We start from the raw sequence: 25,875 nt of genomic DNA, 5'->3' as shown, positions 1-25,875 counted from the left end.
AGGCGGCGTTTAATTTTCTCCTTGCAAACAAGACCACGTTCTGATATAGATAAAGTAACAAAACGTTTAGCAACCAAAGAGCAAGTCCACGACCAAATCGAACGCCAACACCATGCATCTGAGAAGAAGTAGGGAGGTCGGTCGGAGATCTGGAAGGGATGGTGGTACGGATGGCTGTCCATCTTGGCACCACCACCAACAATATCTACATCGTGAAACTAGGGGTAAGGATGAAGGGATGAGTGTTGCGGCTAGAAAACTTGTAGAGAGAGATCGAAGAGCGTTTAAAGAGAGAGAAAGGAAAAAGATGAGTGTGGATGAACATAAAATATTAAGAATTCAATAAAAAAGATAAGTAAAATATTTAATAGATAAGATAAAAAGTTTGTTGAGATATTTATGTCAAATTAAATATTGGTTTTAAAAAATAAAAATATAATAAAAAAAATATAGCGAATAAAGGTGGAAGTCACACGTGGCATGAAAAACCGTACTTTATATATATACTATTGATTGATATTGCGAATAAACGTGGAAGTGACACGTGGCATAAAAAACCTTACTTTATATATATACTATTGATTGATTTTTGTTACATAAAATGTCAGGAATTCAACAAAAATATAAGTAAAATATTGAGTAAATAGTCAATTATCCCCTGAAATTGTAAGTTTCGTCAATTACCCTCCCTGAAATTAACAAAACTTCAATTACCCCCCTGAAATTGCACAACGTTGATCAATTTACGCCCTCCGTCAAATTTTTCTGTTAGTTAACATGACGTTTTTCAAATACCCCCCTGAAGTTTTGTATTTATGTGTAAAATGCCCCCATGAACTTGAAAATTTATATATTTTTTTCTTATCCTTAAAAGTGACTGCATTATCATTGAAATGTGGAGCATATTAGCTAAGTTTTGATGGTATACAACCATATATGTTCCTTTAAACGATCAAACATTAATCATGTATTAGAGTCTAACGATATGAAAGTCAGCATAGTAAAGTACAATCATACTTGTCAGATGAAAAACTAATACATGTCATACATAATGAAACACATAAATAATACATGATTGACATAACCAAGAATTACCAAGATATCAAAATATATGGCTTTGCTATTGCTAATTTTAACCACACCAAAAATTTCCACTTCCTTTATATTGTGAGCGGTGCACACCATCAACACACTTCTCTCACTTTCAAGAAAAAAATACATAAACTTGTTCCTTCTCTCACTTTATAAAGGATCTTGAAAGAATCATGGTCTTCTTCCCCCGTTAGGATTCAAAGGAATGATAATAATATTATATTATGTATATTTCATTATGTTTTTAAGAGAATAAAAAAACATGATAGCCACCATCATTTTGATCTCTAATGGGGTTAAGGACAACTTGCAAAAGAAAAAACAACATCTGATGTTGGAACAAAGAAATACTTTTATGTTTGTTTTGTAAATATTCTTGAGTTTTGAACATTATTGTAGGGTTTACAGAATACTGCCAATTTGTTCTACAATATTGTCAATATATGGTTGTATATCGTCAAAACTTAGCTAATATGCTCCACAATTCAGTGATAATGCAATCACTTTTAAGGATAAGAAAACAAAATATAAATTTTCAAATTTAGGGGGCATTTTGCACATAAGTGCAAAACTTCAGGGAGGTATTTGCAAAACGTTATGTTGACTAACATAAATATTTGACCTAGGGGGTAAATTGATTAACATTGTGCAATTTCAGGGGGGGAATTGAAGTTTTGTTAATTTCAGGGGGGTAATTGATGAAACTTACAATTTCAGGGGGTAATTGACTATTTACTCGTAAAATATTTCATAGATAAGATCAAAAGTATGTTGAGATATTTATGCCAAATTAAATATTGGTTTTAAAAAATAGAAAAATAATAAAAATATTGCGAATAAACGTGAAAGTGACACGTGGCATAAAAAAATCTTACTTTATATATATATATATATATATATATATATTATTGATTATTGATTGATACCTTCGGTGCAATATATTTTTTTTTCTTTCATAAATCTGTATTTTTTTTTGTCAGGTAGCCTAGTAGTTAGAATTCACCTTATAAGGTGAATAAGTGGGGTGTCCGGGGTTCAAACCCCGGCCCCTGCATATAATAATGCATGAGTATTGCTGTTGACACATTTGGTTTGGCTGAGAAACATGAGTAAATTACTCAAATGCCCCTCGACAGTTAACTGCCGAAATTTTAAAGAATCGGCTGCAATTAACTGCCGAGGAAAACTTCGGCAGTTAACTGCCGAGGAATTTCAAACTTGAAATTAAATAAGGAAATACACCTAAATTTTCCTTAATTAAATTTAATTCTTTAATCCTTTTAAGGAATTAAACATAATTATTTTTATGATTTCATTCATATGATTTTGTTGCCATAAATGAAGAAATATGAGAAATGAATAATATTTGCAATCGGTAGTTAATGGACCTAAAATGATAATTCAATAAAAAAAATGCAACAACAAAAACGTTACAATTGATAGAATAATTATATTTGTAATTATTAGTAATTAATTTCATTGATGTCTCTCATTATTATAGGTTTGACTAACATATTATTACTTTATACTAATATTTCAGATATTATTACTTTAATTAACATGAAAAACGCAACAACAGAAAATAAAAACGAAACAACAAAGAAAAATATTTACCATCGGTAATTAATAGACCTAAAATGGTGATTCAATAAAAAAAAATGCAACAACAAAAAACATTATAAATGATAGAATAATTATATTTGTAATTAATTTCATTGATGTCTGTCATTATTCATAGGTATGTTTGACTAACCTATTATTACTTTATAATATTTTAGATATTATTCATCTCTCTTTCAAATAATTATATTTGTAAATTATCCTATTAATAAAACCTCTTTTTTTTTTTATTTTGTAAAAATAAAACCTCTTTTCTATTACCAGTAAGAAACGTGATCGAATATGTAATTCTAAGATCTCATATTTCTTCATTTATGGCAACAAAATTATATAAATGAAATCAACAATGTTATAAAAAGAATCATGTATTAAAGAATTAAATTTAATTAAGGGAAAATTTAGGTGTATTTTCTTATTTAATTTCACGTTTGAAATTCCTCGGCAGTTAGCTGCAGCCGGTTCTTTAAAATTTCGGCAGTTAACTGCCAAGGGGCATTTGAGTAATTTACTCGTGTTTCTCAGCCAAATCAAATGTGTGAACATCAATACTCATAATGCATTGTCCTGCGAACTGAGCTATGCTCACGGGACTTCTTTCATAAATCTTTATCGCCTTCCGTTTAAATATATTTTTTCTTGATAAATTACATTATGAGTTTTTAATAAAAATGACAAGGTTGAATATATATTCTATTTTAATAATAATACATAAAAATATATTAAATTAATATAAATTTAACTATAAATTAAATATAAATTAATATAAATTTAACAATGTTCTTTTATGTTATTTTACATTTATAAATTAGTTGTACCGCTAATTTTACCAAACACATCAACTAACTTATCAATATTTGAGTTTCACTAAATTCAAATGACTAATTTCTCAAAGTATATTATGATTTTTTTTTTTTTTTAAATTAAAAGAATCCACATTGAATGTGAGTGAGTATGAAAGGCCAAATGTGTCAAAACACCGGCCTCATCCTCCCGCCTTCTTTCCACACACATCCATTCTCTCTCAGGGGCCACACTAACTGGATTTCCCCCAAATCCAATTCTCTTCCCAACGCTAACCAAATGGCGACAATCCCTACATGCTTCGCCATCACCCCCACATCTCGTCTTCTTACTTTCACTGCACCCCCCTTTCATAAACCCTTCATTTTCCCGCAGAACCGGAGAATTAATAAAAGGGGGTGGGCTTTGGTGGTACCGCGGGCGGCCGTGGATGTCGGCCGAGGGATCAGGCCAGGTGGTGTGGTGGAAAGTGATAAGCTGTCGAGTGATGTTAGGAAAAGGACTATGGATGCTGTTGATGGGTGTGGTGGTAGGGTGACTGTTGGTGATGTTGCTAGTAGAGCTGGTCTTAAGTTGAATGAAGCTCAGAAAGCTCTTCAAGCTCTTGCTGCTGATACTGATGGTTTCTTAGAGGTTGGTATTGTTTTCTCTTTCATTTTTGTTTGATTTGTTTGTGAATTTTGAATATGCTGTTTGATAAAAAAAAATTAAATCAGTTGGAGAATGGACAATTATTATTAATAAGAGTGATAGTAATGACTATTCTAACGAGATCATTGAACTATGTATCTTGGGGTGTGTTTGATTCGCAGAACAGTAAGTATTGAACAAAACAGTACAAGACAAGACTTTACAAAACTGTAACGAGAGATAGAGAAATAATATATTTTATGTTGGAAAATAAAAATGGTATTTCAGTGGTTATAATAGTTGGTACCCTGTACAAAAAGTTGTCCCATGGTTTGGCGAGGGACAAGAATTCATGTTTTGTTTTGTTCAATCCGATGACCAGTTTCTAAATCAAATAGGGTACAAAAAAGTTGTCCAGTCCAGTACCCTGTTTTTAAGCTAATCAAACGCACCCTTGAAGTTATAATTACAAGCTCTTACCACTGAGCTAATTCTTCTGGGACCAGTTTGATAACTAAATGCACTAAAACCTTATATGTAGCACACTTACCATGGTTATGATTACCAATGGCGAGACTGTTTAGTGTGTATGTTTGTCTGTCCACTTTTCGATTGTGTTTTATTGTGGGTATATTTTGTCGTGTTCACTTATTTTTAAGAAAATAGCATGCAAAAGATCTGTTTTGCCACCCATTGCAGTCCTATCCGGCTTGAGGGATTAGTCTCTGCATTTTGTCCGCAGAGAATACCCGATTCACTCTAAAAATAACATGCAAAAGCATCACTATAGCAATAGAGATCCTAACTAGGTTGGCAGGCTACCTCTATCAAACATATGCAGCACGCTAAATATTATTAGAAAGATAAATTAAAAGGAGTACAAGAAAACATGGGAGATATGAACTAATTCATGAAAACCTATGATTAGGGAGCCTAAATCTATTGCGGATTTTTTTTTCCAAATTAAATAAGGACTTAAATCTTACCGAACTAAACTAGTAATTGAAATGCTGAAAGAAGCAAATTTATTGGCTCAATGATTCCCTTCATGAAGAATATGAAGCAAGGAATTGCATCCCGCTTGGTTAACAACAAACAATTTTGATATTTATTTTTTGTTTTCCACGGTATAAGAAAATTATTACAAAAAGCAGAAACCACAAGCTGAGAGTCACACTCTAGCCATAAGTTCAACCTACCCTTCTTGTAAGCAATTTCTATTGTTGCCATGGCACCATAAAGCTCTACTGAAAAGCATTTTGAGCCCCTAGATTTTAAGAAAAACATCCCATTGTAGCAGCACTTGTGTAATGTTGATTTTAATTTAGTTGCGCTACGGTAAAGTTGTTGTCATGTGACTGAAAGGTCATGGGTTGAAGTCCTGGAAATAGCCTTTTGTGTAAAAAACAGGTTAAGACTGCGTACAATACACCAAATGGTGGGACCCCTTCCCGAACCCTACGTATGCAGGAGATTTTTGCACCAGGCTGCCCTTTGCCCTTGCTTTTGCTTATTCGTTACTTTTAGGCCTCTAGTTTGTTTGGGTTGAGTTTTTGTTTACTGAAGTAAATTCAATTGGGGACATTATGGTGTGTTCTGCAGGTTTCTGAGGAAGGTGACGTTTTATACGTGTTTCCCAAAAATTATCGATCGAAACTTGGTGCCAAGTCATTTAGGATTAAAGCTGAACCTTTTATTGAAAAGGCTAAGGTACGGAGGATTGCTGTTGATGATGTTTTGTTACTTGGAGTGTGATTGTTACATTATGATGACATTGACTTTGTTAGGGTGCCGGAGAATACTTGATAAGGGTTTCTTTTGGGACAGCACTTATTGCATCCATTGTTATTGTTTACACTGCAATAATTGCTCTTGTAACCAGCAGCAGAAGGTACTTCGTAATGGAGATATCTCAAATAGCATAGTTTATCTGATTTTTTTTTGTGTGAATGCACTCATAATCTTTATTAATTACAGTGAAGACGACAATCGTGGGAGACGTGGAGGCAGATCATATGATTCAGGATTTAATTTCTACTTTAATCCAGTAGATTTATTCTGGTGGGGGGATACTTATCTTTGAACGTCAAATTATTTAAATATAGTTTCAATCTGTAGCATACTTCATTCAAATTAAAAAGACATTGTTATTTAGGTAAAAATGTTGTGACCAATGATCTATTTTATACCATGTAAGGTACTGGGATCCATATTACAATAGAAGGCGGAGGGTACAAGTTGATGACAACAAGACGAACTTCATTGAATCAGTATGTGATGATGAAAATGAATTACGTCTTATGTTCTCATTTTTCCTGTGTCTAGCAAAAAACAGTATTTTGATATGGTTTCTTGATAGGTCTTCTCCTTTGTGTTTGGAGACGGTGATCCCAATCAAGGAATCGAAGAAGAGAGATGGAAGTTGGTAATAATTGAGGACTGAATTCAGTGGTCCGTTGCTTTTGATTTAATTTTTTACACACACACAAACACATTTTAACCTTTTTGTTATTTCCCTTTTATCTTTTTGTCATCCACTTGAGCATGATTATTTCCATTATTTGTTTTATTTTGATCGTCTTTTGCACAGATTGGGCAATACATAGCATCTAATGGTGGTGTTGTTGCAGCTGAAGAACTGGCTCCATATCTTGATATAGATTCTACGGAGAGAATCAAGGTAATTTAGCAAGGATATTTTGATGAATAAGTTAACCAGTGTGTTGTTCTGCTTCTACCCATATTTTTCCAACCTACTTATCTGGTGCGCATTTGCCTAAGAAATGAACATGATAAACTTTACAACATATTTTATTTACAAGGCCCAGGTCCAATAGAAATGGCACAGCCTAGTTTAGATGTATGTTATATTTGAAAAAATAGATTATGAGAGCGAAATGGGAGGCATTCTGTTAGTTTCCAGGAAGACGATGGTTAGAAGATAAGATAGGCTCTCAAATCCTATCTTGATAAATGATTGACAGTGCCTGTTTCCATCTATGTAATTCTATTGAGAAGAAACATTTAGTTTCTTGAGTGTTTATCAAAAGAAAGTCTGTCTCAATTCAGTGAATTTATAGGTCCTCCTATAACACCGTTCCAACAGCTGTCTTCCACACGGTTGGCACTGGCACTTGCTATAATGGATACTAGGAGCTGTTAGCGGTATTTTCACTTTTTCATTGCTTGATTTACCAAATCTGGTATGACCAACTGATAGTGCACCACTGACACATACGAGTTTAAATGATTTATTACTGAGGGTGTTGATATTGGCTTGGCATGCATTGTTGTTGAGTGCTTCCACTCCTACTTATGGCTATTACATCGCATATAACGACCTGTTTGCTGTATTTTTTTCTTCTTCTTCCAAGTTTATTAAAGTGGGTGCTTCATAATGATTATTTATTGCCTATTTTCATTGATAATATATTTGGTATAGAAGACTGTCATCTAGCGATTAGGCCAAGTTTGATAATTTGTCTATTATAAAACTTTAGGAAGGAGCTTTTTTTTTTTTTTCCTTTCAGTTTTATTGGTGAGAGCATGCATCCTGTTGAAATTATAGTTAAGTAGAAGAGGAAAAGAAAGAACAAACTCTAGATAAGAATGTAATATTGATAAATGGGGTGTAATGATGCTTTTCAAAATACATAGCAATGTCACTCATTGATACGAATACTAGATGCCTATTTCTAATTAAAAAAGAATACAGGTTATGAAATCTAATAAAATATGGAAACCACTCCAAAGAGATCTAAAGTGATAGGGCCCATGATGATAAAAGCCCAAATTGGAGAGGAAATGGTGAGCTGGCAAGTTAGTTAGATAGTGGAGGGGAAATACATGTGAGAGGGAGTATAAGAGGTGTGGAGGGAAAGAGGAATGCATTGAGTACCATTCTGTCAGGGACTTTATGGTTTAGGCAGGGAGAGAGAAATGTCTCTTCTCAAAGGAGCTGTTGCTCTGGGCTGCAATTTGCAGATTGTTCATCCGTTTCTTCACCATTTAATAACACAAATTCATCTATTTCATCTTTTATCATTGCGTTACTTTACAATTGTTATCTCTGCTCTATCATAAAGCGACCAAATGTAAGAAAATGAAATGTCTGTAGTATTTAGCTTATAAAAGGTATGATTATTGAAGGATATCTTCTGCAATCTTAGAATCAAGCTCCTTAGATGAATACGTAGAGATATCTCTAATCTCTGCCCAATTGAAAAGCCAAAAATAAGCAAGTTAATAACTGATCACCTCCTCTCACTCCTCTTTATATTGCTCGCCTAGTCATTTTATAGTTAGAGCTGAATTCATTTGAGCATCATCAATAGAATTGTTCTCCAACCACATCTTTCTCCGACTTTCTTATTCTCACCATGGCAAAGGCTTCATTGACTGGTGGTAGAGGTTTAAGGCAAGGATCTGTCCCTTAACTTCATCTAATTCTTTTTAGTGCCCCGAAAAAATCAAATAATATGATTTTCCAGAAATTTATCACAATAATTTATCTTCAGAACATTTCCATGAAACCATAGAAAATATTTATAAGTCTTGCCATAAGTCAGCCACCATATTAAATTACTCAGTATTGCTCAAAATACTCTTTTGAGATCGGTGGTTATGTATCCCTCGTTTGTCGCTGATCAACTTAGTTTTGCACGAGGGTGTCAAGATCTTTTATTGTGTTTGTGTAAATTTATTTTAAAAAAGGCACAGATGGGTTGACTTTGTGGCCTAAGTGATTTTTTTATTAGTACTGAATTTCCATTTTTTATATTGTATATTTTTTTGCTATATTGCTATTGAATGCTTCTCTAATATTTTATGCTTCACATATTTAATTTTTTATCTTCTACCTTTTTAACTGTTTGTCTCTATGTTTCCAGGATGACGAATCATATATTTTACCTGTGCTATTACGATTTGATGGTCAACCTGTTGTTGATGAAGAGGTATATTTAGATAATGAAATGAATTGAAACACTATAAACCTGCACCCTTCATTTTTCTATCTGATGGTGATAACAATAGGATTGTTATATTTGTCATTAAAACTCGGCATTGTTGACCCCTCTTTGGCATAAATTACTAAATTTCTTTAAGGATGCAACAGATCATTGTTACTATTTATTTGTTTTAAAATAAAGTGTTAATTTACAGCTCTTAAGTAGTATACCTAGTGTTAATTACAGCTCTTAAGTAGTATACCTTTCGTCACTCGTATAAAATATAATGTATTTTGGTTTCTGTTGAGAGTGATATTTTCCCTCTTTTTATCCTCTTTTTTATAAATACTCTCACACTGCTTGTTATGCAGGGAAATATTCTATATAGGTTTCCATCTCTTCAGAGGACAGCTTCTCAAAAGAGTAAGAGAAAAGAATATGTTGGAAAAAGATGGGCAGATTGGGTTGGAGGAGTTGAGAAATTTTTCGAGGAGAAAAGATGGCAATTCAGGTTCTTTATTGTATTTTTTTCATACCTATTTGTCGTTATTACTCTCTGGTTGCTTAACCATAACATGGTTGAATGTTCTTTCAGTAAAACTTCCTCATCAGAGAGAGCAATGGTCGTTGGTCTGGGAGGCCTTAATCTCTTTGGAGTTATTGTTCTCGGAACCATGTTGAAGTAGGCTCTTCACACGACACATTAGTTAACTTTAATCTAATATTGTTTTATTTCAGTATACTCACATTTGTTTTATATTTATCCAGAGAAGTGGCAGTTAGACCTGATAGCTTCATTAAATTTGTAGCGGACATATTTCCTCTTCTTCAGGTATGAACAACATTTGCATTTCCAGAAAATAAAGTTGTTCAATATTGATAAGGAATTGCAAATTTATCTTATTTTCTGGCAAAGGTTTTAACTCTTGAATGATAATATATGCAGATTTATGCTGGTTCCTTCTTTGCAATTCCTTTGGTTCGGTGGTTTTTTGTTCGGAAAAGGAATGCCGACATTGAAAAGAGAAACCAAGCTAGACAGCAGTGTGCACGAGTACTTGAATTGCCCGACATTTCATTGACGCAGAAGGTATGCACATCTATTTTCCCTGTGAAAATAAGAAAATCATGAGCATGATTTATAATACTTTCATCTTCACTATATATTCGGATAGCTTATTAGCATTGTCTCCATAACATTTTATTTAGTGGCTTCTTGGGCGAGGGATCAATTAAGTCCCTCATTGTGTACCACTAAACTTTGACCATAAGATTAAATAAGCCTACATGATTTCATTACTCATTATCACACTGGATTGTGGTCTCCGCTCACTTTATCCACTTCTTTTTCTCTCCCCTGGTCGATTTCACTCTCTTTCCGTTACGTCTGCATCATTGTATCAGTTTCTGCATCTTCATGGCTCAGGCAAAGAAGAACCAGAGCAAATAATACAAAAACATATATAAATCAATAATTCCCCCAAATTATAAGCCTCTTTGTTTGAATTCAATAATTCCCCAAAACAAATATACAAAAACATCTATAAATCACACATCTTTGATTTCAATTAAAACCAAAAACCTGTCCAAAAAAAAGACAGTAATTATGATGACTAAAGATGTTTAACCAGAGGCATGAAATTTACACTTTACTGAACTAGTGCATAATGTTATGAATTACGGTATTATGCAAAAAGCAATTGATCTATGTGGAAGTGGTACTCCTGGTTTAGCACCGCATCATCAACTCCCCCTAGATTTTGCTTCCTCTTGTGTCTGTAACCACAAACGAGATTGTTGTGGAGTCTCGTGCAAGCGTTATGGTGCCTTTTGGACCCAGATCAGTGGAGCTTGAGATGAGGACCATTATGGTGCCTTTTGGACTCAGATCAATGGAGCTCGAGAGGAGGATCGAGCACTGACGTGGATGAATTGAGAACAGTGAGGTATCGAGGAAGAACCATGGCAGACCAGAGCATAATAGCAGTTACAGAGGAATGTGATGAGCGAGTTGCGCCATGACTTGTTGAAAACCAAAAAGTGGACCATCATCCTTCCAGAAAAGAAGACAAAAATGATGCTCTGACTAAAGAAGTTTAACCTTTGAGGCATGAAATTTACATTTTAATGAACTAGTGCATAATGTTACGAATTACGGTTATAAGCAAAAAACAATTGATGTATGCGGAAGTGGTAATCCTGGTTTAGCACCGCATCGCCAATTCCCCCTGTATTTTGCTTCCTCGTGTGTCTGTAACCACAAAACAGATCTTTGTGGAGTCTCATGTGAGCGTTATGGTTCGTTTTGGACTCGGATCAGTGGAGCTTGAGACAAGGATTGAGCACTGACGTGGTTGAATTGGGAACATTATCGAGAAAGAACAATGGCAGGACCAGGGCATAGTGGCTGTTACAGAGGAATGCGATGTTGGCTTGCCGACGATGGCCTAAGGAGCGAGTTGCGCCATGATTTGTTGAACAAAATGCGAGAGGTGACAGGGGGTGGGGCAATAAATTGTGTGTAGAAAGATACATGTGTTCTCATTTTTTTTTCTAACTTATCTCGACATTTAAATAAATATGGTGAAGATTCACGTTCACCCTAGACGCCACCATTTTATTCACTATAAAGTTGAAGCGAACGTCCTTAAATTTAATTTTTTTTTCCTCATAAATATACCATATTTTTCATTTAGTCCTTGTATTTTTTTTCCCTATGTTTTTAGTGTTTAAAAATCTACCATTTTTCACCTTTGTCCTTGTTTAGTTCTAGTCCCTGAGATATTTGTTAATTTCGAAATTGGCCTCTTTGTGGGTGATATTGATTTTACTTCTATATATAGTCCATAGATGAGAATATAAAATAAACAGGGTCCGCATATTATAAGGATCAATTCCAACACAGACAAATATTACATGACAAATAAAATAATGACCAAATGGAAAAGGTGATACATTACAAGGATTATAAACAATTTTTTTTTTTTTTCGGCGACCGTCAAAAGGTTGTATATTTGCAGGGGCAAAAAATTATATTTATGCATTCCTTTAAAGGACATAAAAACAATGTTGGCTTGTTTATAAAAATATAAATTAGGTTAAAGGAAATGTTCTACAGATTTAGAACTATATTAATTCTCTTATTGCTTGCAATATGTTGGAAAATTCTGTCTATAATTGAAGTCTTCCCCTAGTCGCCTTAATTGCACAATTTGGACTGCCTTAATTTCAGCTTCCATCACCTTCATTGTGCTGGATGTGAGGGGGTGGGTTTAGTCCCACATTGCCTAGAGATATGGCCTAGCTAATGCTTATAAATGGTGGTCATCCCTCACATTAAAAATCGTTTTGTGGGGTTGAGTTAAGCTTTAAGCCCAAATTTTAAGATGGTTTCAAAGGCTATTCTAGACTTGGGGTTGCTCCAAGGCAATTGGGTCTAGGCATGAGGGGGTTTGTAATAAAGTATACCTTAATTACGGTTCGCCCATAGAGGCCTTAATTGCCTTCATTGCAGCCTCCAACACCTTCATTGTGTTGGGTGTGACGGGTTAGGTTTATCCTACATCAACTAGAGATATGGCCTAAGTAGTGCTTATAAGTGGTGAACATCTCTCACTTTAGAAGCCGGTTTTGTTAGATTGAGTTAGGGCTAAGCTTTAAGACTTCATGTACTAGCAAAACATGGCTTTAGTTTATCAGAATGTTACCTTGCTTTTCATAGTTTATAGGTATCCCTTCCATGTAATTTTGTAAATGAATTTCGTAAATGATTTCTTGAATGAATATTCCAACTCACTGGATTAGAGAATTCCTTCTTATGTTCATATTATTTTGGATGATTGCTTGTTACTTGAACACATCCAGTAGGTATGCATCCCTGCCATATAAAGTACAGTTCACCTATGTTTTTATACGCCTTCTGTCTCTTCATTTGCCTGGCTTGAGAAAATTAGGCTGGATCTGGGATTGCATTGTACTCAGGATATTCTTTTTGAACAATTCTTTATGTTTTCAGCTTTTCAGCGCTCGGGACATGGCCCAAAAGACAGTGATAGGACAGGATCAAATTGTGTATAGTACTGACAAGGACTTTCTTGACCAAGATTATGAAGCTAACGAATGGGATAAAAAATTTCGGGAGCTAGAGAGATCTGATTGAGAAGCCTTAAAGGTTATACAGGTGAAACAATTTAACCACTATATATGAATAATCCATTTCAATGCGCTTTGGTGGCAATCAAATGATCACAGTAGAATTTTGCTGATTCAATGATCGGGTCATATTCAAGAAAGTTTCAGGCTCACATATGTTGTCATCGTCATATCTATTTACATTGTAGCAGAGCCTAGGCTGCATTATGTCAAGTATTGGATGCGGCCCTGGATTCTCAGCCGCGTTTGCTTGTATATCATAGTTCTAGTTCATGTCTTTTAGACTGTGACATGTACAAGATGAATAGTAAACATTGAGTAGGAAAAACAATATTCATTGTAATACTCTTTGGTATCATGGGTTTTATATATTTTGCCTGATTGATGCCGAAATTCATATTGTGCAAAGGTAAGAGGCAAGCAAAGGAGGAAATTATGCAACTTTAGTTTGTTGTATATTTATCACATCGATTTTTTCCAACTTTCAAAGTAACCTCTGAATCTAAATGTATACTATAAAAAAGTTGAACTGTCCTAATTTTCTGAGAAGGAGTACTATAAATGAAGTCTGAATCTATAGACAGCTGTGTGGTGTGTGTAAACTAAAAGGAGGAGATAGACATCAAGTGTTTTGGGCAATCTTATCTTATATCCTATATATTCTTATTGAAGCCAACTCCAAATCTATTTTTTGACGTATCATAATTATTTTGCCATGTGCTATGAAGCTCGGATATGTATAATATAATACAGTAGGGGTGCAATATGGATACACAATTTTTTTTATTATAATATGCATGTAAATTACTTACAGAAAATATGTACTGATTACTCTTCATTAATATGTAAGTGTGTATGTGTGTGTATACATCACACTTTACAAATATAAATAAATAATAATACTTGTAATTAAAGTAGAAAATGAATAATCAAGTGATTAAACGTAAGTGGTTAATAAGCTTTGTCGAAAGACGAATTGTTTGAGAAAATTTAAGTTCGATACTTTGGTCGAAGTCAAATAATTATTGGTCGGATTCAACTTACTTTATAGTTGAACCATGTATCATTAGAGTCTCTTTCCCCCTTCCCTAGCAATCTAAACATTAACACAAAAACAAAAATTGAAAATGTATAATTCATATTCTATTTTTATTTTTGTGTAACTATGTTAGTATATCAACAAAAGCATGCTAAAAGAGCTCATAACAAATCTTTTTATTTTGACTGATTGAGTCTCTTATGCATCATTACCTCCATCCAAAAAAAATACAACTTTTAAGTATGATTCATCGAAAGACAATTCTTCCTATTCATACCTCAAATTGAATTATTTATTGAGTACTGACAACATTATCCATTTTTTTTTTTACTTATATGTGAAATATCATATAAGTATTAGCATGTATACGAGGAGTATTCAATAAAAATATTTTAAAAATAAAAATTAAAACTTAATTACACTTTGAACCTTCCAAATTTTTTTAATTGTGCGATTTTGACCACCTTAATTTTATTTTCTACGACTTTGGCCCCTAAGTTCCTTTTCTTATTTTGTAGCCCCTCACTCCAATTTTTTATTGAGTTGGCAATTTTAGTGATGTTAGATTGGCTACATGAAATATTCATAATTTAAAATTGAAAAAAAAAAAAAAAAAAAAACTGAAAATAATTACCATTTTATTTTATTTAAAGTCTATAAACTTCCATAGCAAAAGACCCAGACGGGCATTCTACCGTTGTATAGCGTGGTCATTGCCGAATAGTTGGAGACTTGAAGTTGAAGATAATAAGCAAAAACATAAAAAGAAAAGAAAACTTGCTGTGCTTGAGTTTCATCAAAATGAAGGTCTTCTTCCATCTTGTTCTCCCTTTGATCTTGATCTTGTTGTGTTCCCAAAATTCTGTGGTACAAGGTAGATTGCTGTCGATCTCAACAAAACCTGACCCAAAGGATGCTGCTGCAACTGCTCGTTGGTTGGTCTCTTCAAATTTCTGGGGTGTCTTGAAGTAATCTCTCTTACTTTACTTCTTTCAATTCCTTTACTGCTTTTATTTTCATCACTTTAATTATCATTCACTTGTTTATTTATTTATTTGTTGTTATGTTTATATTTATATTCATGTTTTATTGAGTCAACGTGAGTTTTTAGTTTTTTTTTGTTTATCCAGTCTCTAAACCAGATCTCGATGTATATTCAATCAACGTAGTGTATACAATTAGTTTTTCGATAAGACTGAACTATTTACTGGGTTTCTAGTGTGAGTTGTTATGTCCCATGTCGCATATGAATGGATAAAATGTTGGATTACATAAAATAGATGACCCATATAACCAGTGGCGCAGCCATGAATTTTACAGAGTCTGAGCAAAATTTTAACCGCAAATTTACTTACATGTGACATAATATACAAATAGTCATAAATCAAAATAAAATAGGCTCGTCAGTTTGTCAACCAAAGTACAATTTGAAATAAGAGATATGAAATATAACTTGTCAATAGTGTGCTAAATAAAATTAGGAGGTAAATGCCTTTTCCGAGACCTCTTTGCGATGGATGTTTGAATAATATCAGCATCATCAAGTGAGAAATTTCAAAATTTGCCCTTTTTTTTTTTGTTTTTTGAGTGGGTTAATGGGCTAATGGGTTGAGCCATATATAAAGAAAGTATCGATTGAGCCCGGGCAAGTGCCCGGGGTCGCCGGGTGGTGGAATTGCTCATGCATATAACTAATGCTTAAGGTTTTGGGGTGGAGATGTAGCGTCTGCCTCTCTTGTAATTCTGGAGCATTTGTACCCGTTGTTTCTCTCGCGCCTCCCGAACTCTTCAACACTACTCTAGTTCACAGCGGAGGTAGTTCTCGTTGGAAATAACTCCCCAACACTACTCTAGTTCACAGCGGTGGTAGTTCTCGCTGGAAAGATGGTTAAAAAGTGCCCCCTTGTTGTGGCGCGTAGCCATCTTTATATATGTGTGCCCAGCTGTAACTGACTCCCTGAAACCCGGTGACAGAAGTGGGAGTTCGTTAGAAATCACAGCAACATTCCTGATTGACAGGGTCACACTTCTGTGCGGTCGAGTGTACCAGGAGTCCTCTATCCATCCTCGAGTAGTGAGGATTATAGATTATTGGGCCTTAATGCGCTGGGCCGACAATATAGGTTGAGGCCCAGTCCGGAACATTTATAGCTTGTTATAACTATGTTTGATTCAAGTTGTTTTGAGCCATTACTTGCATACTTTGTTTGGTTTTTGAGTAAATACTCAAATTGATCTTCAGAAAAACGTAGTGAGTAAATAGTCATCTTTGTCTCACAATGTGAGACGGTGTCACTTATCACGTCTTTGTTAGTAATTTCATAGGCCATACTGACTAACAAAAGATACATTTAAAAACTAAACTAACTAACGAAAGTCACATTTGAGTACACCATACCAACTAGTGAACTGAAGACACATTTGGGGATGTTTTTATAATTTTGATAAACTCGGAAATTATAACAACAGAACCTGAAACATTGAAGAACTAAAATGATGGTTTACTCCTTGTTTGGTCCTTGAGAAATGAAATATATCAATTTAGTCCTAAAGAATGAGGGTCGATTAGTATTTTGATGATAATTTTGAAGGACATTTTAATCTCTATGAGGGACTAATTAACATATGAGATTTTTAAGGACTAAATTGATATTTTTCATTTCTTAAGGATCAATTAGATCTGGTGACTTTTGTTTGGGACCAATTTGACTATTTACTCTTCTTTTTATTATCTTTTGTAACATATGAAATTTTGAATATTATATTCCTATTTCTGGATGATACAAAAGAATAATATGAAATAACTAACATAACTAACAAAAGTTTATGACTTCTAATTCACAGATTAGTGTATGCATTTTTCAAATTTACAGATTGGTAACTTATAGATGCAAAGTTGAATATGAAATCATATAAATTGCTGCCTTTAAGACTTCTTCCTGGTTTTATATTGAAATCACTTAAACAGCTTATTGTTTCTTTGCAGTACTATCTCAACTGATTTGGGTGGAACACCTTTTGGGTAAGCATTTCCTACTATTATTATTCATTTATTTGATACATTTTTAAATTTTCTGCATCATGCGTTCAAATTGAATCAATTTACAACTCCTTTCTGTAAACTGTAATAGACTCTGTTGCATAATGACCATGGTGAGTGGTTTGTCTTCCTTAGCACTTCTTCCTATCTCACAGCATGTCCTCTGCAGTGGCCATCATTGGCCCCTCTATCTAGCTCAGTGTCTCTGCTGATTACCCTCACCCATGTCCTCTGTTTTCTGCATTTCCTATGCCCCATCTGGGTAATTTGTGTGCCCTTTATTTGGGACTCAAGATTCCTTTCGATCTCCATTTTTTTCTTAACTCATCTTCTAATTTTTTTTTTTGCAATCATGCTATGTCACCAAAGATTTCTCCCTTCTTGCTAACACAGCCGAACTTCCGTCATCATGCTCCTGAGCTTGGTGATTTGAGAGATTTTTTGTCTTCCTCCTTCTTGTCGTCCACTATAGGTTAGCATGGCTTAGGAAAGTTTTCCTTGGCCCCACGGTGGATGCCAAACATTCTTTGGCAATAAACTTCACAGAACTTTTCCCCATACAAAGTAGAGAACCATCACAACATGTAATGTTGAGACATGAGAGTTTGTTGGCATCCACAGTGATAACAGCCAGGTTATAGTTTACTCGCTATAGTCGTGGCGACTTGGGGCTCAAAGAGGGCATCCAATCTGGGCCAGCCTTGAGTCCTGTTGCAGGACCCAATTCCTTATGCGGCCCTTCGTGATATTTGAGCTTTCTTGGGCTGGGTTGGTGCACCTCATAATGTTGACCATTGGATTTTGCAATTAACTTCTTAATTTTTCAATATTTGAAGTTAAGTTAATAAATTTATCTATATACAGCAATGTGGTATCGTTTAGTGATGGACTACCGGACCAAGGCAGTGGCATCCCCTACTTCTACTTAACGACTCTAGACCCAACAGCAAGAAATGCTTTAGTAGATGAAAGAGCTTCGTTCACAGTCAGTGAATACCCTCTCGGGACTTGTGGCAAGAAAGACCCAGAGAATCCTACTTGTTCGAAAATTTCTCTTACGGGAAAGGTGTGTGAGAAAATAAATTCTATTGAATATGATTATGATTATAAAAAACGTTTCCTCAATATTTCTTCATTAGTTCTATCTACTTTGTATCTTTTTGTTCTAAATTATGCTTTTTGGCGATTTCCCGTTCACATGCTAGTTAGTTATGAATGTTATGCAAGTTTAATTTTGATCCTAATTTCTCAGATTGCACTTAAATCCCTTGCTTGTAGATGATGCCACCTTTTTTGGTTATAATCCCTCTTAAAATTTATATAATGAGACAGATTATTAGTATAATTATTCGAAGACAGGTGTATAATGTCACTTTAGAATTCTATGAATCCTTACATTGGGGATGAAATTTTATCAATGAATCACACAGTCTTTGTATACATTAGTCTTGGTAGTAATTACAGTGATTCAGTTCTGATTATATAGATATAAATGACACCTTTTTTGGTTATAATCCCACTTAAAATTTATATAATGAGACAGATTATTAGTATAATTATTCGAAGACAGGTGTATAATGTCACTTTAGAATTCTATGAATCCTTACGTTGGGGATGAAATTTTATCAATGAATCACACAGTCTTTGTATACATTAGTCTTGGTAGTAATTACAGTGATTCAGTTCTGATTATATAGATATAAATGCCTTGATTAGCTTCTAAGATTGTCCCTAGTCTACTATATATACGTTGTATGGCTTTTATTTTCAATGGTCTTGTAGTGCTTGCCTGATAGTCATATACAAGTCTCATTGATTATGAGTCTCAAACATAGGTGTTCTTATATCCGAAACAATATAGCTACTCGTACCTATATCAACGCAATTTATGGGAAAACCTCTATTGGGTGTCCTCTAATATTACTTAGAAATTAATTTTCTCACCCTTTCTGTGTTTCAGCTTAAATTGGTTGATAAAAAGTCGAAGGAAGCCGAATTTGCCAGAAATGCCTTGTTTGCCAAGCATTCGGAGATGATGGGTAATTGGCCGAAAAATCAATTTCCTTATTATTCATGTGAATGGTTGCAAATATTCAATGTGTTATTATATATACGTATACAGGTTATTAAGCACTGATTCACACTAACTTTAAATAATGTTCAACAGACTGGCCAGAGAACCACGACTTTCAAGTTTTCAAATTGGAGATTGAAAATATATTTTTAATTGATTGGTATGGCGGTCCAAAACCTCTCACAGTGGAAGAGTACTTACATCCTAAATTGTAAGTGAACATACAACCGTCCTTGCAATGTTGATGATATGGCTAATGTTTTAAAAAAGGGATTGAACCGGCCAACTGTTTCAGTTTTAAATTTATACATTCTATTTATTTATTTGTCATCCGATTTAATCATAGTTGAATCAATCGAACCATGACCTAAAGGATTCCGGTCAGATTTTTAAAACGTTGGATACGGCATTACAAAACCTCACCCCAAAACAGTAAATAAACTAGGAGTAAAATGTCACACTTATAATGAATATAGTTTAAACAAATTAATCAAATTTTGTGGCTTTTACCTTTTCTTCATTTCCATGTTTTGCTGATTCATTTTCTATCATCTACAGGAACAATCATGGATTCGTTCTCTGAATACTCTTATAATTGCCATTCATATTTTGGGGGATGTAAATTCACATATTTAATTTTTCTTGTTTATAAATAAAATGTATATATACTGTGTTTCAATGTGTAAAGCTTTTCTTTGCACCATATTTGTTGCAAAGGAAACAACATTTGTTGTAAGTTGTAACTGCTGGTAACCATCAAGAAATGAAACATTTCATTTGTGAAAATGTGATATGTAACAACACAAATTGATTTCAGGTTGCCTAGTTGTGACTTACTGTATTATGAAAACATTGCAATCATTGGCACATTGATCTATCTATTCTAAGAAAAGTTTTTCTCTAATGACATGCGATGTAATTTCATGCCTTTCTTTCTCATCATTTTTTATCCACATTGAAACAATCTTCCATGGATTCTTTATTAGTTGACATGGTTAAAACAAAGGGAAATGCCAAAAAGAACTTCGATTATTAGTTGGCATTCTTAAGGTAGGCACTCACAACCAATATATTATTTTTTTCCAAAACTTGGTATCTTGCCAAAGGACAGACTAATCTAAGGGGTTCAGTCCTACCTTTCACTAGTGAAGGGTCCATTTAAAGTCCGAGCAAAACTCTGTGGGAATTTATCGCTGAAAACGTTAGGACTCGCACTCTTAAATTACATTGATCATTTTTTTTCTTCCTATTTGAGGGGGTTATCATTTATCAAGAGGGGTTTTGTTTCTTATGGATTAAAATTAAAAAGTGGTTTTTCTATAAATAATTTAGAGATCATTTCTTTTAAGAAAAACCTAACCTATAGTTGAAAACGTATAATATCGATGCATGTCAAAATAGAAAACATAGTCAAGATATACCAGTTTCATACACAATAGAAAACACAGTCAGTGGCTCAACTCAAGTTATAGTCCAGAGGCAAGACCTTTCAGAGTTGTAGAGTTCATGGCTTGTTTGCAAGGAGGAAGAATTTTATGCATACAAATCATTGAAACATGTGCCAGATTTAATTGAGTATTTTCACATTATCATTGTAACTTGGAATGCAAATCAAGCACACTGTACAAGTTTTGCCAGGTGAATGAAATTAGTTTAAGACCAATATTAAGAAAGAAGGATATGAGCAGATAATCAATTCCTTTACAGCCATGGTTGGAGTTTATGGAGTTTAATAATAGGTGGGCAGTCATACCTCAGAATACATTCAACCACCACAGAAAATAAATAGAGTAAACCTACGATATAGTTCTGTAAGGATTCAAATATGAAGGTCATAATTTGTAACGGATTACTCAGGTTGTAAGAAGAATAAAGAGAATAATTGAACAGAAATCAGAAGAGCCAATCAACATCATATATCTTAAAATTGGGGTTGGGCTTAACTCCGCCCTTACAAAACCGGCTTTTAAAGGGTGGCCTGCCTATCACTTATCACTTATAAACATATCGTCAGACGTTATCTCATCAAATGTGAGATTCTTATTATAACAATTATAGAGATCATACATTAAGGTTTGAAACTTGATGTTTCATGGATTCTTTGCGGCATGGTTCTAGACAAAATCTATATATGTTTCAGACAAAATTATACAAACCATATACATCATGTACACATCTTTCCAGACACACTACCTCCGAGAACTTCCAGAATTTCAAGAACCAATGGCCTGAGCTAATTCAAAATAATGATGCGTAACAAGCTGTTTATCCGACTGACCCCTCAAGCTTCAAGCTCATGAGTTGGTTCACCTCGGAGCCAAATTCATCCGGAAGCTCATTGAAGACATCACGGCAAAATCCAGAGATCATAGCAGCCATTGCTTTTTCATAGTCTATTCCTCTTTGTTGAAAGTAAAATAACTGATCTTCACCAATTTTGGACGTACTAGCCTCGTGCTCAATTCTTGCTGATGGATTCTTCACCTGCAAAACAATTGCAATTTCATGAGTACAAGTCTCATGGCAAGTTTCTGGACATTACAAATATGGAAAAAAGGGTGAAAATAAGGAAAAGGAAACAAGATGGAAGTAGTGGAAGATAACTCTGATATGGAAACTGCATAAATATTATTGATGAAATCCATATTATTGATGAAATCTTTGCTGTTTCAACCAACAACAATAGACTGCAACCAGTGAAGCTACCGAGGTATCAAAGATCAAATGTTGGAATAGTTTTGGCCACCAGGAAACAGAATAAAAGACACATCTTCAAGCTATAAACACACACACACACAACAAAGCTATGTTTAATCAAGTACGAAAACAGGGTGATAAAAATCAGGAGCCAAACTCAACGTCAAAAAGCTCCAGGATACTGACAATTTCTAGTGTTCTTCTGGTATCACCTCGAACTAGACCACATGTATGCCGAAGAAGTACCGATATTCTGTGCATAAGATATTCAGAACACCCATGTAGTTCTTAAATCATAGCCATATATTTGGCCACCACAGTTGTCAAAACAATAGCCAATCTCTCACCATGTTGTGCTTATACAAGGCATGAACATATATATGATTTGGAGTTTGATATAATCAGTGTTTAATGACTCAAACAATTTTTAGTTAAAATTGATTCGTTTATTGGCTCCCATAATTAATTGCTATTTTATCCAACACAATCAGGACTAATATTCTGTATTAGTATTACCGCAAGGATTTTATCTATAACTTGAAACTGGTCAACTAATTGTTCAAAACTTTATATCTGTCTCCCCTTTCAACTAAACACCACGGATACAGAACAAGCAAATCCAATAAGAAACAGGTAAGAGGATACAACAAATTATGCAACAATAGAGCATGGCAAAGCTATTATAACACAATTACATAACACAAGACATGAAATCCATATAGAGAAACCAATCTTAGAAAATATATCCAAAGTGTCCATGAAGTATGCATGAACACGGCTACATATTTTAAAGTTCCCATATATTCTTATCGTTATCTAAGTTACCGATTGATAGACATTATTATTAACTGATAATATCAACACGTAACAAAGAAAATCATGAACAAAAAAAAAGTTACCTGGATGTAAGGATATGTATTGGCAGCAGCACTATCACCAATAAGCATGGAATCACACTGAGAAGAGTTTTTCGCATTCTCCGCCTTAGACTGAACCTGAACAAGCCCTCTATAACAGTTCCTCGAATGTCCCGCAGAAATACCTTTCGATATAATCCGACTCTTTGTATTCTTCCCTTTATGTATCATCTTAGTCCCCGTATCAGCCTGTTGATAATTATTCGTCAAAGCAACCGAATAAAACTCTCCAACACTCTCATCACCCTCCAAAACAACGCTCGGATACTTCCAAGTAATCGCAGACCCAGTCTCCACCTGAGTCCACGATATCTTCGACTTCTTACCAGCACACAATCCTCTCTTCGTCACAAAATTATAAATCCCACCTTTCCCATTCTCATCACCCGCATACCAATTCTGCACAGTCGAATACTTAATCTCCGCCCCCTCCCCACAATACAACTCAACAACCGCAGCATGAAGCTGATTCTTATCATAAGAAGGTGCGGTACACCCTTCCAAATACTCCACCATACTCCTATCATCCGCCACAATCAACGTCCTCTCAAATTGCCCCGTCTCCAACGCATTAATCCTAAAATACGTCGATATCTGCATCGGACACTTAACACCCTTCGGTATATAACAAAACGACCCGTCACTAAAAACAGCCGCATTCAATGCAGCGTAATAATTATCCTCACTAGGAACAACTTGCCCTAAATAACTCCTAACCAAATCCGGATACTCCTTAACCGCATCCGAAATCGAACAAAATATAACACCAGCCTTCTCAAGTGTCTTCCTATGAGTAGTTGCAATAGAAACACTGTCTAAAACAGCATCTACAGCAACATTAGCTAATCGATTCTGTTCATTCAACGGTACACCGAGCTTATCGAAGTATCTCAAAAGCTCAGGATCAGCTTCTTCTAAGCTATTAATCGAGGGTTTGTTCTTAGGAGCTGAATAATAGCATATATCCTGAAAATCTATAGTTGGGTATGTGTTATCTGACCAATTTGGTTCTTTCATTTTCACGAATTTCTCGAAAGCGTTTAATCGAAAATTGAGCATCCAATCAGGTTCGGATTTTAGGGCTGAGATTAAACGAATGGTTTCTGTTGATAATCCTTTTGGAATTGTGAAAGAATCGATATTGATGTTGAAACCGAATTTCTTGTCGTAATCACGGTTACGGAGAATTTCACGGATTTTGTCATCGGTGGATGAAGTTGGAGAAGTGTTGCGTTTTTCGTAACTAACGTCTGAACGGATTTTAACGGTTTTGGATAACGGTGATTTTTGTTTGGGGGTTTTTGAGATTGGGAAGTGGGTTTGATGGAGAAGTGCTTTTTTTGAGAAGCTGGTTTGAGTGGGTTGTGGGTGTAAGGAAGAAACGCTGCCGTTGAGAAGAGAAGCCATGGAGGTAAGTGATTATGTGAGATGGGGAAAATGAAGTTTGGGAATTTTGTGGCTGTTGTTATTTTTTTTGAATAAATAAATTTGAACTTGAGGCTGTTGTTATTGTTGGTGTGTTTAATAATGGTTGTGTATAAGTTCAACCCTTATCATGTCGTGTGTGTCACACACGTACTAGTTTGTGTGGGGACCCGTTTTGGCATCAAAATGGCTTAGGAAAAAAAGAAGACCCATTAAGCATGTGAATACAATATGACCGATGGAAAAACATTGTGTATAATTTGAAACACTCAAGCGTGAGCTTTAGCGATTAAGCTACTTGATAAAAAAAAAAAACTCGAAACACTTACCAAAACACAGGACCACTTCCACGCCATTTTTTATTCTGCTTCTTCTTCGATTCCACGCCTTTTTTTATTCTGCTTCTTCTTCGATTTTGGTTCTTCTTCTTCGATTTTTCCTTTATGATTCTGCTTCGTCTTCATTCACCTTAGTTTTTTCTGTTCTGCTTCTGCTTCGCTTCTGTATTGGGATGATTGTTTGTGCCCAAAAAACGGGACGATTGCACCATATCCAAGAGGGTTCTACAATGAATATTTCTCCATTTTAATGGCCAATATATATCTCTAATGACTCTTTTGATTCTCTGTTGTTCAATGTGGTTAATCAACCACACCTTCAATCAATTAGTTTACATAAAAATGTAATTAGATTTGCAGAAATGAATCTAACAAATAATGAAGCAATTAAGACCACTAGGTTTGGAGGGTGTGTAACAGTATTGTTCCAAGGCAGCAGGAGATTGAGATTTGTGAGAGACGTGAAAAAGAGAGGACAGGACAATGTTTGTTACCGTCAACATGAGAAAGATGCAACTATCTATGTTTTTTGTAAAAAAAAATAAAAAATGGTAAATTACACTTTCATCCCATCTTAAGTTAAAATATACATTCCCTTCCTTTGAAAATACTCCCCTCCCTTGTATTGTATGATGTTTGAATTACAACATCCTCCCTTAATAATTAAATATGCACTACACTTTAATCTATTTTAACATAAATAATTTTTTTTATGATATATATTAATTTTGAATCACCATTTTAGAAAAATAAATTCATTTCTTTATAGTTTAAATGTCAATGATAATTAAATTTAAATATTTTTCAATTAATTTTAGGGTTAATAGGTCTTTACCCCCATGTAATATAGGTCATTTTCGATTTTCCTACCGTAAAATTTTCTTTTTGATTCACCCCCCTGGATTTTTTTTTATTTACCCCCTTATAGGCCAAACAAAAACGAAAATTTCTTGAAAAAATAAAATAAAATAGGTTTTTGTTTGGCCTACTAGGGGGGTAAATCAATTTTTTTTTTACAGGGGGTGAATCAAAAACAAAAATACAGGGGGTAAAGACCTATTAACCCTTAATTTTGTAATTTATAGTACAAAATAAACTTTT

The 25,875-nt window shown here is 34.4% G+C and overlaps 3 protein-coding genes across 3 annotated transcripts; 2 read left to right on the top strand and 1 right to left on the bottom strand.

The window, feature by feature from the left end:
• Positions 1-3,672: 3,672 nt before the first annotated feature.
• Positions 3,673-13,737, top strand: LOC25498067 (uncharacterized protein At5g03900, chloroplastic). Its single transcript, XM_013592809.3, has 13 exons — positions 3,673-4,146; positions 5,746-5,853; positions 5,931-6,034; positions 6,121-6,204; positions 6,341-6,413; positions 6,503-6,568; positions 6,734-6,823; positions 9,033-9,098; positions 9,464-9,603; positions 9,688-9,774; positions 9,861-9,924; positions 10,039-10,182; positions 13,108-13,737. The coding sequence occupies exons 1-13, from the start codon at positions 3,676-3,678 to the stop codon at positions 13,249-13,251; spliced, it is 1,641 nt and encodes a 546-aa protein (XP_013448263.2). The 5' UTR covers positions 3,673-3,675; the 3' UTR covers positions 13,252-13,737.
• Positions 13,738-14,958: 1,221 nt separating this feature from the next.
• LOC25498066 (protein CREG1) lies at positions 14,959-20,274 on the top strand. The gene is made up of 6 exons (XM_013592808.3): positions 14,959-15,251; positions 17,270-17,305; positions 18,188-18,389; positions 19,284-19,362; positions 19,491-19,608; positions 19,956-20,274. Exons 1-6 carry the CDS (start codon positions 15,085-15,087, stop codon positions 19,978-19,980), a joined length of 627 nt encoding a protein of 208 aa, XP_013448262.1. The 5' UTR covers positions 14,959-15,084; the 3' UTR covers positions 19,981-20,274.
• Positions 20,275-21,293: 1,019 nt separating this feature from the next.
• LOC11445022 (UPF0051 protein ABCI8, chloroplastic) lies at positions 21,294-24,511 on the bottom strand. The gene is made up of 2 exons (XM_003622142.4): positions 22,994-24,511; positions 21,294-21,881 (listed from the first exon to the last, which is right to left on the bottom strand). Exons 1-2 carry the CDS (start codon positions 24,416-24,418, stop codon positions 21,663-21,665), a joined length of 1,644 nt encoding a protein of 547 aa, XP_003622190.1. The 5' UTR covers positions 24,419-24,511; the 3' UTR covers positions 21,294-21,662.
• Between the last annotated feature and the right edge of the window lie 1,364 nt (positions 24,512-25,875).

Source organism: Medicago truncatula, chromosome 7 (assembly GCF_003473485.1).
Source record: "Medicago truncatula cultivar Jemalong A17 chromosome 7, MtrunA17r5.0-ANR, whole genome shotgun sequence".
Lineage (NCBI taxonomy): Eukaryota > Viridiplantae > Streptophyta > Magnoliopsida > Fabales > Fabaceae > Medicago > Medicago truncatula.
The sequence above is the reverse complement of the archived record's forward strand: the minus strand, read 5'-3'. Positions and strand labels throughout refer to the sequence as shown.

Coding starts and splice junctions, on each gene's coding strand:
- LOC25498067 (XM_013592809.3), top strand. CDS start 3,676: ATGTGTCAAAACACCGGCCTCATCCTCCCGCCTTCTTTCCACACACAT. Junction 6,414..6,502: donor AGACGAACTTCATTGAATCA/GTATGTGATGAT, acceptor GTTTCTTGATAG/GTCTTCTCCTTTGTGTTTGG. Junction 9,604..9,687: donor GAGAAAAGATGGCAATTCAG/GTTCTTTATTGT, acceptor ATGTTCTTTCAG/TAAAACTTCCTCATCAGAGA.
- LOC25498066 (XM_013592808.3), top strand. CDS start 15,085: ATGAAGGTCTTCTTCCATCTTGTTCTCCCTTTGATCTTGATCTTGTTG. Junction 19,363..19,490: donor CAAGCATTCGGAGATGATGG/GTAATTGGCCGA, acceptor AATGTTCAACAG/ACTGGCCAGAGAACCACGAC. Junction 19,609..19,955: donor GAGTACTTACATCCTAAATT/GTAAGTGAACAT, acceptor TATCATCTACAG/GAACAATCATGGATTCGTTC.
- LOC11445022 (XM_003622142.4), bottom strand. CDS start 24,418: ATGGCTTCTCTTCTCAACGGCAGCGTTTCTTCCTTACACCCACAACCC. Junction 21,882..22,993: donor ATACATATCCTTACATCCAG/GTAACTTTTTTT, acceptor ATTGTTTTGCAG/GTGAAGAATCCATCAGCAAG.